Below are 16269 nucleotides of genomic sequence, written 5' to 3'. Positions count from 1 at the left end.
AATAATTAAAAGACAATAAAAATGAAAACATGCTAATATCACAATCATCTGGAAAATCTACAGCCTTGGTCCTGAGTATGAATGTGCATGTGAAGTCCCCTTAGCCCTAGGCGCGCTCAGGCACAGGAGCTTACAGGCAAATCCCAGCAAAAATATCAGAGTCTCAGTCCTTAGTGGGAACAAGATGCTGTCCCTGTGTCACAAATGCCTTTCTGCCCCTCTCTCTGGCTCTGATCAGGAAATTCCTTGTTAGTCAATTGGTCTGTTCTTGTTTTAATGATTCAGAGCTACTACAGTGTGATGAAAAAAATATCTCTATTAGAGAAAAATAAAAGTTTCCTCCTTTGTTATCAATTGTGAAGACTCTGAGTATGAATGAGGTTTGGAGAAAGGAGAGACAGGGCTGGGCCTTGGCTTTTATAGCCAGAAAATCCTCATACCTCTTCCAAGTGACACTGCAAGGCTTTCCACTTTGAAAGCCTAAAAGGAAAAATGGTGTTTAATCCTCATGGAGGTGAGGGAGGGGATGAAGAAAGAAAACTTGAGCTTTCCTCCTCCTTCCCCCCTCCTCATCTTGGTCTGAATCTCTTAGAAAAGGAGAGAACTCAATTTGGTGAAACAACTCATTTGGAATATCAATTATCCATCAAAGAGACATCCCGGACTTACTGAGCTGTCAGGAGGCTTGTCACTGCCACATGCAAGCCTTCAGAAGTTACATCTAAGGAGGGAAGATGTTGTTAGAAATCTTTCCCTGTATGACACACTGTCTCTATTTCTTGCTAAAACAACTCTTAATTAGTTCTTCTTTTTCTTCTTCCTCTTTTTCTTCCTTTTTTTTTTTTAAAATATGCAGCACCAGGGAAAAATTGGAGTTAAGTTTAATGTTGGAACTGATGACATCTCTATTGAAGAGATCAACGCAATCATTAATGATGGAAAATACCATGTAGTACGTTTCACAAGAAGTGGTGGCAATGCCACGTTACAGGTGGACAACTGGCCAGTTATTGAACGTTACCCAGCAGGTAAGGGCTTACACAAACGCTTGTGAGTAAGAGGGTTGGGGATGCGTGGGGTTTGGCTCATTTTGCTTCTCTTCTAATACGACGTCAGCTCCTTCACAGTGTTTTAGCAGCTAATTAAGTAGTTAAAGAGTCCTGAGCAATGTGCAGTTTATGATGATGGCATTTCCTAAGTGAGTTAAAAGCACAAATTCAAGTTATTACTGGAATGGAAACATACAGTTATAAAGGCATGAAATAGTGGTTTTGTTTCTTGTTTTTATTTGTTTTTACTGGATTATTGTTTTAGGGGAAAAAAAGGCTTTGACAAAAGCTACACAATAAAGTGACTTCCAAATCGATCTTCAAGTGATGGGGTAAAACATTTACCGAGGAAAAGGTTGTCTGTGTTATTTTAATTACAAGTTGTTATTAAGGCAGTCTGAAGCTTATAGATTTAGCAGAAGTGTTCCAACAGGCATAAATCAAAAGGTGTATCAGTTACTTGTTGTACAACCAACCAACCCAGTTACTTGTTGTACAACCAACCAACCAACCAAATTAAGATGCCTTAATTTTAAATGCAAACTACGGGATATTACTTATGCAAGTGATGCTGGTTACTTGAACAGGACCGCTCGTGTGAATATAGAGTTGCCTTGATTGGGCCCATATTTAATTTTATGCAAATGCCATGCACTGAAGATTACTGTGTTACTAATTTTATTCATTTTTAAAGGCAACAGGTTTTTCAGATACGCAATCCCTTTCTTATTGAATAGGACTACTGAGCCGTTAATGGTAACTTACAAATCTGCATGTTATCTGTTAACAGTTGGTGTGTGTGTTTATATTACTAAACAAAAGGCAGCAAATCCGGCATGTAAGTGAAAGGTATTCTGGTTTGCATATTTGCTATTACATAAATGATAGTTCTGGTTTATCTGTTTAAAAGCAGAAAATTCTTCATTTTGGGGGTGGAGTGGGACGGGAGGGTATGTTTCGCTAATAAGGAATGTATAAGCCATTCCCTGTACTAATTACTAGTATTTAGGGTTTGGGTTTTTTCAGTTGGTGTTTGAGTTGTAGTCCAGCTGTTCGCGTGACTTTTTAAAAAATAAAAATAATAATAAAAAAAAAAATTTCCACAGGTGAAGTACTCACCCTTCATATCATTTCTTGGAAATAATTTAGAATTTAAAACAAAAATGAAAGTATGCATCACAAATGAAATTATGTGTAGCAGGAGTTGTTAAAAAAGTCCTGTGTGCTAACGTGTTATGAATGAGTGACAGTTCTGGCGGTTAGAAACAATTAATGCCTTTAGGTTAGACACATCTCTGAGAGGTGATAAACTCTTGAGGGAAGGGGGGATACGGAATGAAATATGTCCTGTGATCTTTCAGATATTCCGGTTTCCCCCTTACCTTCCTTGTTTTCCAACTTTTACAGTTTGGTAAATTGTAGCTGAAATAAGATGGTGGAAGCCGGGGAGGGTTGTGTCTTAATTTTTGTTCAGAACCTATGTAGCAGAAAGGAAAAAAAAAATAGGTTTGGGGGTTTTTTTGTTTTGTTTTGTTTCTTTTGGTTTTTACCTAAATGATGAGCATGAAAATATTTTTGTTTTTCTTCTCTGTTCTGTTTCTTCATGAAAATACAAAGTGGCAACAACAAGGATGAACTGCAGTTGAGTTCTGAAGATGGTGGCACACAATTTGTTTATACTGAACATAGATCAGTTTAGAAAATAGAGTGATTTCCTTGTGATGGGATTAGTGGAGTGGAAGGAGGTTGGATGTTTTCTCTGAAAAAGGAAAAAAAAATTAGAGCTTCTTGAGCTTCTTCTAGCAATCCATGCGCAAGCTGCATTCAAAGGCATTTTCAGTTGCTTCATCAGCCAAGGTACAGAATCCTTTGGCTTGCTTTATTGCTGAATCTTCCAAGACTGCTGTTGGCCTTTAATTTTCTTTGCCTTTCCCATAGTAATATTTTATGGCTCCTGTATGACATAGCATCATTTTTGAAATCCATCCTCCCCCTTTTCACCTTCCATCTCTTCTCCCTTCCCAGCACGAGAGCACCTAGCCATACCTTTCTGTTATGTTTCCATGCTGCTCCATCAGGTTTGGCACTCTTCATTTAAACCTTTTTAAACATTAGTTTCCCTACAGGCTGCTATTGATGTACCTTTTAGAAAAGACACACGCTTGTCCTGAAAACTGTGCTGCCTTTGAGCAAGGTTGATGCTGGTCTGAAAATATTAATGGCAGCATGTTCAAAGCTATCACTGTCATTCCAGTTCTGAAAGTAGTATTTCTAAAAGTGACATCATAAAGATATCTGACTACAGTTTGACAAATGCTGCTGCATCCAATTTAGATGTTCTTCTGCTGTTGTTGTTTTAGGGACCGACAGTAGTACCTGGCAGTAGTGGTTAACCAGCTAACTTGCTCTTTGCTCATGTTTTGGATGGAGGACATGTTGCAGTTGTACAATATGGACCAAATTTGATCCTGTTTGCATGAATGAGGGCTCACTGGCTTTCATTTCAGTGCTAGAGAGAATATTCTTTTTTGCTTTGTGCCTGTTTTCTGAATTGGTTCTTTCTGCGTAATTTCTAATCGTGCCTGCACCACTGTACGTAAGCACAGACTTCTCTCTCCTACTTCTTTTTTTTAATTAAGAATAGAAATAAGATTAGCAGCTTAATTAGTAAGTTTGCTATTCTTAAATATGCTGGATTTCCTTTTTTAAAAAATAAAATTATAAAAAAAAATCAGTTAGTTGCCTAAAGCATACCAACTGATCAACTCTCCTTTCTTTACAAGGAAAGATTATACCCTGAATTACACTTCTTGTTGGAGTGTCTGACTACAAGACATTGCTTGTTTGTGATCAGCGTCTCAAAATATTGGGTGAAGATTTTCTGAGAGGAGTTTCTGGTCAGAGGCTCAGGATTTTCCAATTTCACTGCCTGTGTAGCCTTCATACAGCCCCATCTAACTGCTGTAGATAATGGCAGCCAAGGCCCGATAACAGTCAGTGTTGCATCAATTGCTAGGAGGATGCTGTGGGCACCCCTGTTGATATTCAAAGCGAGCAACTTCTGAAAAAGAGCTGTGGCCCTGATCGCCACGAGTCTGTGTGGGATTTGTAGGGAGTCTGAACTCAGTCCTGGCTCTCAGGAGCTGCCCGGAGTTTAGTGCTCTTGCAAAGGGTTTTTTAGCTGGTGTAGCACACATGATTCTCTAATATTGCTTTATGAGCAGTCAGAGAGGTAGACACCTTGCGAAAATTATCATATGGCAATTCTCCATAGGGCTTCCATGGTTGCTTTGTGTGTTTTATCCTAGAGCTGCATAAGATGCAGAAATGACCCTGGAAGATGAGTAGGATCTAGCATGTTTCTCTTGTACATCATTCTCCATCCCACTAGACTCGAGTGTTTGTTTTCTCTGGGCCAGTGCACCTTCAGTTTGTGTCTGAGTAGATGTGAAATGAGCGCGCTGTAAAACAAAAAGAGGTGGGAGTGGCCAGTGGTAGAGGATGATTATCCTTGTAAAGGTGGCTGGTTGCTTTTTGGAGTATAGTGGGGAAAAATGTATTTTAGTCCTAGACAAATGAGAAGATTTCAGTGTCCTGAAATGGCTGGGTGGTTTTCAGAAACAGAGGTTTACATTTAGGTACGTATGCTCTTCCAGACTTCCATCAAAGCCTTTTTTTTTTTTTTTTTTTTACTTCAAAGTTTCTCTCTTGCCATTTCTCAGAGTGCAGTGCTAGAGCTATGAGGATGCACACTTCAATTTCTGCCCTTTATTAAATGTTTGTCCTGTTTTCCCACTTCCTCATTGTGTCAGTGGCTGGTGGGTAGCCCTATGATTGAGAATGGCATATTGTATTTTTTTGATAGCTGACTAAGGTGCCCAGATCTGTACTGGATTTGTATATTCCATCTTTCTTAACTAAATTCAATGTTATGTCTCTTTACTGAATGATTACCATCCCTCTGCACCTTCCCAGAGAACTTCAATATTTCACCTCGGCCTCTTTTTCAGATAGCGATTTCCCATTAAGTTATCTGGATGCAGCCTAATTTCCAATCATATTAAACAGGAATGAGAAAACTGCTGACTGTGCAGCCAGAGTTCCTAATCAATAGACTAACCCCGTTTTCCATGAAGATCCTTTCTACTCCTTATGGCTTATCTTGTTTGCTTCACAGCTCAGTTTTAATTGCCCTTCCCGACTGGCTGGCCGCTGTTGCGGCAATGGGACTGCACCACAGTAGCAGCTCCAGCTACTACTGTGAACAGGCTGCTCTTGTAACTTCGGTTAGGTAATAGTTCTACACTGAAATGTAGATTTGCTAAGAATGCATTTATGGTAGGAAACCAAAGGGCTTGTTAATTTGGGTCAAACTGAACTAACAATTATGGCCAAAGGAAAACCAAAATAATAGGAAACTAGTTTTAGTAATGTCAAAATATTAATTTCAGTATTTTCTAAATAAAATGTTCTGACTTTTCATGTCAAGGTTGCCCAGTGTTTATAGGGGATTTAGGTAATCTGAGAACAAAGCATTTCATTTAATTTGAAACAACCTTTTCCTCCTTACCTGAAAGAAAATCTGTTTCAAATCAAACGGGGGGGGGAGGGGGAATCTTTCTCACAGCAGTGCTAATAACCATTTCTATTTAACAAGAAAAACAATTTTCTCAATTTTCTGATTTTCCTTCCTTAGTAGTGAAGGGTGTGCATTTTACCAGTCTGGGAAAGTATATTGAAACAATCTAGGTGACTTTCTAAAGCCACAATAATCACCATTTATTGTGAAGGATTTTCAGAATCACTTTTCTGTGAGTAACTCTACACTTTCTGCAGTCAGAGGAAGTTTGCCCAATGCTGATTCTTTTAAAAAAAACATGGTGCGACCAATCATTTTACCAGCAGGAACCTACTCTTCAGGACTTCTATCATAAATCAGACTGATGCAGACTTTTCTGGATATAAGGTGATCTGTTAGATATTGGTCATCTGGTCTATGGGTTTAAAGCTGTTCAGACTGCTGGGAATACTTAGCAGTTCCCGGGACGCTGCAGCAGTCTGGAAGATACAGTCTGATGTAGGCAAATATCTAAAACGAAGCCTTCCCAGTCATCCCTGGATCTCTGGTCAGCCTTAGAGCAGCTGTCCTCATGTACCCCATGAGTCAGCAGATGTTGTCAGGGATGTGTCTGACAGACCTAGATCTGACAGCACAAGCATCTCGCACACGTTGTTCACACACAAGAGATTGTCCAAAACACTGCCAGACTACTGGAGCAGATGTATCGCTGTGACTGGGGAGTATAAATTACAATCGAGCATACACACCAAAGAAGAACCTGTGTGAGAGTCCATGTATGTTGGCAGAAGATCAAACCACAGGCTGACATTATGGTTAGTGCCAAGTGCCTCTGCGATACGGCAACTGGCAGCTGAAGCTCTTAGGACTTTGGTATAATACAGAATAATTCTGTTCTGGTTTTTGGTTTTGTTTTTTTGCTTTATCACATAAGGTTAAATATCTGGGAGCGCACATGTTGCCTTAGGGACTTTCTCTGGATCTGTGGGCTAAAGGCTGTTATTACAGAACATCCAAGGGCTAGGGGAAGGGGGCACCTCATTTAAATGCTTCTCTTGGTCCCTGTATTCTGGAAAATAGACAAAGTGTCTGCCATCTTTTCATGGGATACACCTGACTTTAAGATAAATGCTATGAGTCAGCTATTACCATGTATCCTAGTTAGGGTAAGTGCTATCCATTTGTCTTGGTTTTGTGTGTTCAGATTGACCATAAAATTAACAGGAGACATTTGTGTCGGTACATTTGTTTCTCCGGAATGGATTAGTATTTCCCAAGCAATCCATGTAGGTGTCTAACATGCATGCCATTGGCTTAGAAATACCTCCCAAATTCAAGCCCCTACAGCCACTTCTGAAGAGAATCAAAGATCTGTTTCTCAGGCATAAGTGTGGTGGCCAGGAGAGATCTCGAACTCTTTCACAAACATATCTTCAAATATTTTTATAAAATCGACAGACAGCCTGTTATCACCACATCCATGCAAAATTATAATGGTCAAGGTGAGGTAGGAACCTAACAAGTAAATGGTCACTCAGTATTTGCCTTGCCTTGCATTTGCCATGGGGTGATTTTTTAAACCTCTCTGGATACTGCTGTTAGGACATGGGACTTTCAGGGTGTCTTCCATGCTGAAACAATATAAGCCTTCTGACTCCTATTTATTTATTTATTCATCTGTCCAGCAACACATCGTCTTTACCTTTTTTCTCACCTGCTTCCTTCTTTGGATAAAAGAATACATCTTGGTTCTCTCTGATGTGCTTTCCTTTGCTATGGTCAGAGTTTTGACACTCCTACAGTCAGATCTGTCACCTTGATAAGCCAATCCCGATGGTGGACATAGAGGATATGAAGAACGCTCTCTTCTAATGAGCTGCGAAGCTCGCAGACTTGGAGCGGTCTCTCATTACTTGGTGGGGGCAATGCTCCCAAAGACAAAATAAAGACTACCTTTCTGCCCAGGAGGGAAATGCAGTGGAAAATACTTAAGTTTTGTTCAAAGCAATTAAGCTTCTGTGAAACAGATACTGCCCAATGTCTCCTGTTTTGTATGTAATTTTCCTGCTGTGAGAAACTAGCAGTGCCAATGAAACAAGGACATCTCATAATTCTTTACTTCCCCTGGAGATAAGAGTGTTTGGAAAGAACAGGAGGACTTCTCAGGAACTCTCCATCTGGGAATATGTAGCAGATGAATTATACAGTGCAAGTGAACACTTTATGTATAAATTTATGCCATATGTATAAAATCAGGCTATAGATGTGGGTCTAAAATATTTAGTCCATGGAATTAGTAAGAGGATAAGGGGAAAAATAGCAGCTAAGCTAGTTCCTTGGTTACCAAGTAATGTCTCATCCTCCCAGATTTGGAAAGCAAGACTCACCAATGTTCTTTACAGCCTTTCATGTGTCCATGGAGTCACTGGGGTTCTGTTTATGCCAAGGTCTCCATCTGGGAATGTCTGCTGGTAACTATTATAGTTAAACCTACTCTGGTTTGATAGGAGATAATGGGGCATAAATATGAATGAGTTAACATACTTTTTTTTTTTTATTTGACCAAGTTCCATACGTGAAAACATTCAGGAAGAAATTACATAACCTTGGTGGTAAAGGCAAAGTTCTTTCATGGATCAGACCCTGGCTTAGGGAGAACAGAGGCACAGATTCCCACCTAATGAAAATCAACAGAGTAAATCCATAGATTTTTCAATTGAAGTATGATCATTTAAACTTTAAGTTATATATTTATTAACATTGATTTTTTTTAAAATAATTTTAAAGAGTTAGAAACCATACATCCTGGCTGCGCTAGAGAAGATTTCAACATAATTGACAAAGATTAGTGAATGAAGAATTAAAAAAACAATGTATGCTTCCTTTGACAGGCAATGAAAAAACAAAAAGAAAAAAATGAAAAATGAAAGGTATTTAAAGAACAACAAAAAGATATTTTAAAACAGAAGCATTTTAAAAACCTGAAATTTTACATTTCTAAAATTTAAAAATGAAAAATTGTTATATGCTATTTATTTGCATTTTTTCTAGAGTGAGAGGTTTTGTAAAAACTTCATTAGCTTAAACAATTTCTTAATCTTATATAACGATCAAAGTATTTTTTCATTCTTGTCCCAAAGTTAAAAAATCAACTTGCTATGTTGAATAGGCATTGTAACAGTAAAAGAAAAGTTGATATATGAAACATAATGCACACAGGTGAGATAATTTGAATTTTTATAGAAAATATTTTGATTTAATTGCACTGGCTCAAGAAAAAGGGTTAATGCTGTAGACAGCTCATGGATTATTTTCATTAGCAGTCAAAAAAAGTAAGATCTGAGAATGTTTAGAATGCTAAAGAAAATATCAATGGAACTGTATTTAAATCAATGGTCCACTTCCCCTCTAAAGGATTAGTGGTGGCGTTTTTTAATTTTTTTTTCCCATTTCTTTTTTTCCTATGTGTATTTAAAAGTTATGTTAGTGATAGAAGAGCTTAAGAAATGAGAAAGAAAAATGTACTGGGTCAAGTCTGCTTCTTTGCATAAATTGCTTCTCCGAGAGGCTAACTTAGGAGAGAACTCCTGCGCTTAGATATTTTCTTTCAGTTCCAGTCCAAACGCTTTCCAGTTCATCCCACTTTGTTCTTGTATGTCTTTTCACAAAATAGTTTTCTCATTTCTCTGCTCATCATAATAGCCTTTCTTTTGATGCTTTTTTGTTTTAAATTAGTTTTTCAAAAGCACAGGTGGCTGGAAATGGACAATGCTGACAACACTAGGACCTGGTGTAAAAAGGTATGAAGACATTAATGCTGAAAGTCATCTCCACTGATGCATTCTAAGATCTTATTTTCCCTTTTCATGCATCAAAACCGGATGGCTCAATATCATTCTGCAGCTGACTAATATACCCATTGAACATCCCTCATGAATTCTCTCTCATAATATCCCAGTTTATTACAAAAAATAGTGACTAGTCCTACATCTTAAGTGTGTGACCTGCACTTTGTAGTATAAGATTTAGTGTCACTTCTATTAACTCAGAAGGGCTCAGTTCCTCTTGGCTGATATCTGCAGCCTCTTCAGAGTTACCATTATGTCTAGCTTTATGTCATATGCAGATTTCATTGTGTGGTCGACATTTTATATGGAGATCAGTGAAGAAAATACCAAAGATGATTGGTCCCGGAACTCATCTTGGGTACTTTCTTAGGAGTTCCACCCTGGTAGTTTTCCTGTAGGAAAACCATTGATTTTCCTTGCATACCTGCAGTGGCCTCAGTGGTAGCTCCTATGGCATAGTCTAACACAGTTTCGGAATTCACCATGATATTCATCTTGTCATCATTGACTTGACGTAGAACTCATCACGTTAATTTATTATACTTGCTTGACTTAAGCACATGTAGATCTTCCAGCCATTCAACTAGATGGCATCAGCTCTCCAAAATACTTGGAGAGCTTCGATAGGTCTGACTGACCTGCTGTCTCTTGAGGATTTTTAGTTTTCAAATATGGGGGATATAGTGAGGAACAATGAGGGCTAGAATATGATATAGTTGGCACATCGGCAGGTCTGAATGCAACCAGTAGTGACTTTATCATCTGTGTGAATGATTCACCAAGAAGCTGAAGAAGACACCTTAATGAAGTGGAAGTATTATTAGGGAGAAGACGACTCCAGTGCACTAGCTAGTTCCTGGAAGGGGCTTGCATCCTGGGAAGACAGGCACCTTGAGTGTGACCTAAAACAAGCAGCCCTTGTATTCAGAAGCCTGTCAGTAGATACAGAAGCAGGATATCAGACTGTGGTCTCGACATGACAGAGAGGAAGAAGGAGAGGAGAAATTCCTTGTTCAGTGCTATCCCTTGTTGTCTTTTTTATTCAGCTCTTTACTGTACAATTTTTATATTCCTCTATGTTTTCCACAGTTAATCAATGATTTGCTACATGGCATCATATCAAATGCTTTACTGAAATCCAGATAAATTAGATATACTTCATTTCCTTCATCTAGAAAATCAGTTAACTTATCAAATACAGCTATTAGATTAGTCTAACATGATTTGGTAAAGTTTTGCATGTTATCTCATTTTCCAATCACTTCCACGTCTTTAATTCTTTCCTTTTCAATTTGTTCTAAAGCACTGTGTATGGCTAAGGTCAGACTAAATAGTTTGACTGGATGACTTTTTTTCCCCTTCTTGTATAAAGCTATTACATTTTCTGTTCTCTAATACAAGTAGCATGCCCCGTTGGATAGCTGTATTTAAAAACTCCTGGCTTCTTATTTCTAAGTTCTGGGGTAAAGATCATCTTCCTTGCCTTCTGACCCCACAAGTTCATGAATATGTACGTTGCTTTCTTCCGAGCTGTGGAGATCTACGTTTTCATAGACACATTCCTGTTAGTCGATCCAGTCTGCTCCCTTGGATCATCATTGACCTTACTAAAAAGTGACTCCCCTTCTTTCCATGATCTCTTTTTATTTACAGCACTTGAGAACCTCTGGCTTTTAAATTTATTTTACTTTCTTTGAAAGGCCCTTTTAGCTTGAGTTTTGGCAACTTTACTTGTATGTATATTTCTGTTTCTAATTCTGAAAGTTACTGCTTTCTTTGCTGAGCAAGTCTGGGTTTTTTGCCTCCTATAATATAGTCTATGATAGTGTAGTTACTCAGCCTAATAGGCTTGTATATTTTTAACCTTGTACATTTTTAACCTTGCAAGTCCAAATATATGTTTGTTGTTTGTTTGTTTGTTTGTTTGTTTTAATGTTTTTCCCTAAGGAATTTCCAAGTGTCCTTCCTGGCTGAGTCCAGCCCCTCAGACTGATTACACAATCTGGTTTCCTTCACATTATCAAATTTTGTTCTTTTGAAATCAAGAATCTGATTTACAGAATTATTTTTAGTTGTCCTTGTATTAATTTGAGTCAACTCATGATCACTCAATCAAAAAATGTTTCCTACAATTAACTTTTCTATGCTGTTTCCATTATTTATCCAAAGTGAAGTTAAAATAGCATTGTTTTTTGTTTGTTTCAACTGGACAAAATCTTCAGTGAGTATTATTGGAAATTGATATCTACCTGTATTCATACAACTATGTTCAGTTATAATATGACTAAAAAAAGGCATTACAGAAGTATATAAAATAATAGCCTAGAGAATTTAAAAATAAGACAAGGAAATCTGTGAAACTCACTTCAGCAAGTTCTCTAGAGTATAGTATGATGCAAGAAACTAATTTAACAGGATCAAAATAGATTAATTTTTAATCTTAGTTACTGAGCCACAAGCCAGCAGTTAAGTGATGGATGTAACTAGGCCAGCATGCTACCTTGCCTTTGTCAACATGTAACTGCACAACTGATTTCTTGCATCTTTTTCTGATTCATACAGCTCTGACTACTCTTTGGCTATGATTTAAATGTATTTTTCAGCATGTATCTAGGTCTCACTTTCAGTATAATTTTATTGTTCATGTGCAAGATTGATGCTAACAAAAATGGTGATTTATTTTCCTATTCTCTTTGGGTGAAACTCTGTTACAGCTTATCCAATGTCAATGAATTTTTTTTTTTTCAAAATACTCCTGCTCTTTGAGAGATTATGAAATTGTTCTCTCCTGCTGTCATCTTTAAAGAGCCTAGGTGATACCCAAACAAGACACTACAGTAAGTCTCTTTTCAAAAAGTCGTTTCAGAAAAGTTTCCCAAATCAGCTTTTTAATTTGACAGCTTATCAGGTTTTTCTGTCAGATAATGCTATATAATAATGCTTCTCTAAGTCTGCAGACAGATTTTCTTTTTTTTCCTTTATTTTTCATCTTGGATATCCTGGTGAAATACAAAGGCTCATCCCTTCTTAGACTTGATAGATCCTGTAATTAAATTCAGATCTTGATAAAACGTGTGGCACGGTTGTCATTACTTGATTGCAGAAGGTATAACACCTTTCAGTTAAATACAGCAAGATGGCACAGTGCATCTAGTTTAGAAGGAGAAAGAAAATGTCAAATGAGCAGTGATTGATAAAGAGGTGTTCTAAAATACTGAAATAAACAGATATCTGCTCTTTTTGTGTCTTGTGGCAAAGGATGGTGCCCATACCTGCTTACCATAATTAGGTACAAGGTGATATGGAAATGGAATTTCTGAAGAATACCACAAGCTGCGGGGACTCAAGTTAGAGGAAGAAAGTGGGAGTGAAAACAGATCTCAGAATGAGATGTGGCAAATCTGTCACAGCTGGTCCCATTCACCTCTTCAGGAAGGCCATTATCTATTAACAATCCCAGTAAAAGCCATATCACAAAAGATGAAACATTGCCACTATGTAGGGATTCTTTTGCACATTTTTATTTGGTTTGACATACGTTTTCCATGTAACCTGCAGTATCACAACTTATCCAATGTAGTAGGATAAGTTCAAAGTGGAGGATTAATGTGTCGATGGTTAAAAAGAAAATGATTCAATCGAAGTCTTTACCAAGGAATTTTAGCTACTCAATAGCTTCTTTAACAATACAATGCTGGTATCTGTGATAGAATCAATGTCTTAAAAGATATTTGTCATTATTCTTTTCTTTCCCGGTAGCAGGACCATGTTGTCAATGCAAAGTTTTGAACACCAGATTCCTCTATTTCTCTTTCCTTTCAGCCTGCCCTCTAACAGGTTCATAGCTGCCTCGCTCAAAATTACACAGGACTTTATGTAATGTGTCACTCACTAAGCCAAACCAATACCCTCTGACTTCAGTAAAATTACTTTTGTGTAACACTTAAGTGAGTAAGTATCGTTATGGCTGTGACTGTGCCCCTCACCTTAGATGCCTTATTTGATGGGCATACACATGCGTTTGCTCTAAGACTGCCATTAATGCTCCCGGTGGCTGATAGAGCATGCAAGAGAAGAGCATGATAGTGTACTTCTGCCGTCAGTTCCTTCTGCCATGCAGTTTGTTTCCATTAGCTTCTGGGGCAACCCTGAAGTCAGTCTGAAATGGGAGCCTTTCTCAGGACAGAACAAATCAATACGGTTTTGAGCCTTCCAACCAGACAATCTATCATATGGAAAACAAAATTAATTTCTCTGCAGTGCTATTGTGTTTTAGGTGCTCTCGGAAGATGAGGTATTTTTTTATTTGGGGCACATTTGTGCATGTGTCCCCAGATGTATTTTACTGGTGTTGTGAGGTGTGACAGCAGAATAGTACTTTATGTCTTCAGGATAAGAACTTCCATTAAACTAACTAATTCAGAAGCAGTCACTATAACTCATATTGCAGCAGGGAAAATAGCAACCTGCTCTGTCTTAGGTATATTTTCAAGAGACTGAACCGCGTTAACCAGGTATCCGGGAGGATACAAGTCATTGCTGTCTTGAACGTATGGGTATGTACATGCTTTAGACTCTCTTTCTCCCTTTTGTGTCATGTGAACACAGGAGAGAAGACGTACGCCCGTCTCTTCATCCTGCAGTATGGTTAGCTTTCTGCAGTCTTAAGCCCTGTTGGTTAAAAAAAAGAAAACATCTTGAAACTGCAGCGTCCACGCTTTCAAAATAACTTTTTCTTTAATACTTTGGATTTGTGATTAATGGCAACTTGGTTGTAACCAATTCTACAGGACTGTTGCATTATATCATGCATTTAAAAGTAAGTTCAGAGTGTTCCAGGAGTGTTCAAAGAGTTATCTTGACCTAGGAAGGTGTAGCTAAACCAGAGGGTCTTTTCTGCAATCTATCCTACCTGTCAGAAAAAGACTGAAAAGCTTGTATGTTTTATATAACCTAGAACCCTTATGAGCTTCACAAGAGTCAGATTCTGTAGTATACACAATGTCAAATAAATTTGAAGTAGAAATTGGACAACCGTCGCTGTAGCAGAAGCACAAAACATTGTGAACGACATCCTGATTTCAACACCTTACAAGCAGAAGTTAACTGAATTAAAGGCAGTGAAATTATGCTTTTACAAATTGGTTTAATTGAGATGCGAATGGTTTATTTTTCTCAGTGGACTATTTCTAAGGAGTTAAATGGCCTTTCTAGTGCAGCATTAAGTTTAGTGGACATTAAAAAACTGAATGAAACACAATGTTGTCAGGGTTAAGTATATATAAAGACAATTTTGATTTTCCTGTTTTACAGAACTGATGGGCATTAATAGACAACTGTTTAAAGTTACAGTTGCACAATAGGGAGAGAAGAATAAATATGCCCTTTTCAAAAGAACAAACAGTATTAAAAGTTTAACTGTAGCTGGGTATAGGCCTAAGTCTTGAAAATACACTCTCAATTTCAGAGCACAGCAATTGCCTCACAGCAATTTTCAACCAAAGGATTCTTGAGCATCTCACTTTAGGGTCCTAGTCCTGTAGTTCTCTCTCACGCAAATTCATGTGTGTGTTTGTCTGAACTAAAATACAAACTCAGGCTGAAGACAGTGCTATGGTTGCACCGTCAATTCCAAAAAGCTGTGGTAGGATAACGTACACGTGAAGGATATGGACAGAGAAGTTTCAGGCTCAGTTTCAGGGTTCCTCCTCCCCTTTTTAACTTTGCTGGTGCTCACAGGTATCCTGTGTGTATAAATCATCCTTTATGAGCCAAATTACCATCCACAGAGGTGCAGCACTGCAGTGTTCGGTGTTGCAGTGACTTTGGGGAGCCTTCATATCACAGCCACACATCTCATTGTCAGTCCCAAAGCTGATGGATGCTCTTCATAAAAGTGATGAGCAGTGAATATAGTTAACTTTTCATTAGTCAGCTTGAGCTAATAACCTCAATACTGCATACAACAAATAGTTATCAGTGAGGAGCATTCACGGACTGGAAACATGTCCAGTGGGGTTCTGTACTGGGCTCAAAAATATCTATTTATATCTATCTATATATCTTTTATAAGCGGCCTGGAAGTCTGCATAAAGTCATTGCTGATGATGTGTGACTGTTATAAAGACAAAAAAAGTGGTAAATAATAGTGAGGGCAGGGCAAATGTGGTGTGTGAATATAACTGCTTGGGAAGCCAGGAGGATTTAAAGAAAGTTGCAGAAAGCACTGCAGCAGTGCTAAATGCCAAGGTATGGGTCTAAGAGGAAGGAGTAAAAGTTATGGCAATGTAGACAATGTCCTGGAAATGTATAATTCTGAGAAGTCACTTGTTGGGGCCTTGTCTTCCCAGTTGCTCCCTATGAAACATCATGTGATACTGTGACAAAGGAGTTTATGGAAATTGCTTTGTGGGCATAAAAGGCTAAAATGTAAGAATTGGGGAGGATTTTACCACCCTTTACAGCACTTTGAAACCAGCTCTGGAACAGGTATCAAAGTCTGTACCTGGGGTCTGTGGTTCTATGGAAAAAAAAATTGGTGCGTGTGTAACAAGAGCCCAAAAGAGGTGCTATCTCAACTGATTTATAGTGTCAAAAAGAAAACTATGCAGTGACTTGATTACAGTACTAAGTGCTTTCAGGGGGAGAAAACACTAGATGCTTACAATGCTCTTTAGCTGTTCTAGAAAGCCATAACCAGAACTAAGAAATTCACGCGAGAAATAGAACACATGATTTCAACAGTGAGCCTTGGACTTCACTACTGAGAGATTTTCCTCTACTGTGTGTCGTC

General features: G+C 38.1%; 1 protein-coding gene across 35 annotated transcripts in view; it reads left to right on the top strand.

Moving 5' to 3' along the window:
- The window catches only part of NRXN1 (neurexin 1), a 743929-nt gene that overhangs the window by 615485 nt on the left and 112175 nt on the right, over window positions 1-16269 (top strand). For all 35 annotated transcript variants that reach the window (XM_076334784.1, XM_076334782.1, XM_076334774.1 and 32 more), the window contains one exon: window positions 857-1028. In XM_076334784.1, coding sequence (XP_076190899.1) covers window positions 857-1028 — 172 coding nt within the window. The remainder of the gene's footprint in view (window positions 1-856; window positions 1029-16269) is intronic.

The sequence above is a fragment of the Aptenodytes patagonicus genome, chromosome 3 (genome assembly GCF_965638725.1).
Source record: "Aptenodytes patagonicus chromosome 3, bAptPat1.pri.cur, whole genome shotgun sequence".
Classification (NCBI taxonomy): Eukaryota; Metazoa; Chordata; class Aves; order Sphenisciformes; family Spheniscidae; genus Aptenodytes; species Aptenodytes patagonicus.
The sequence above is the reverse complement of the archived record's forward strand: the minus strand, read 5'-3'. Positions and strand labels throughout refer to the sequence as shown.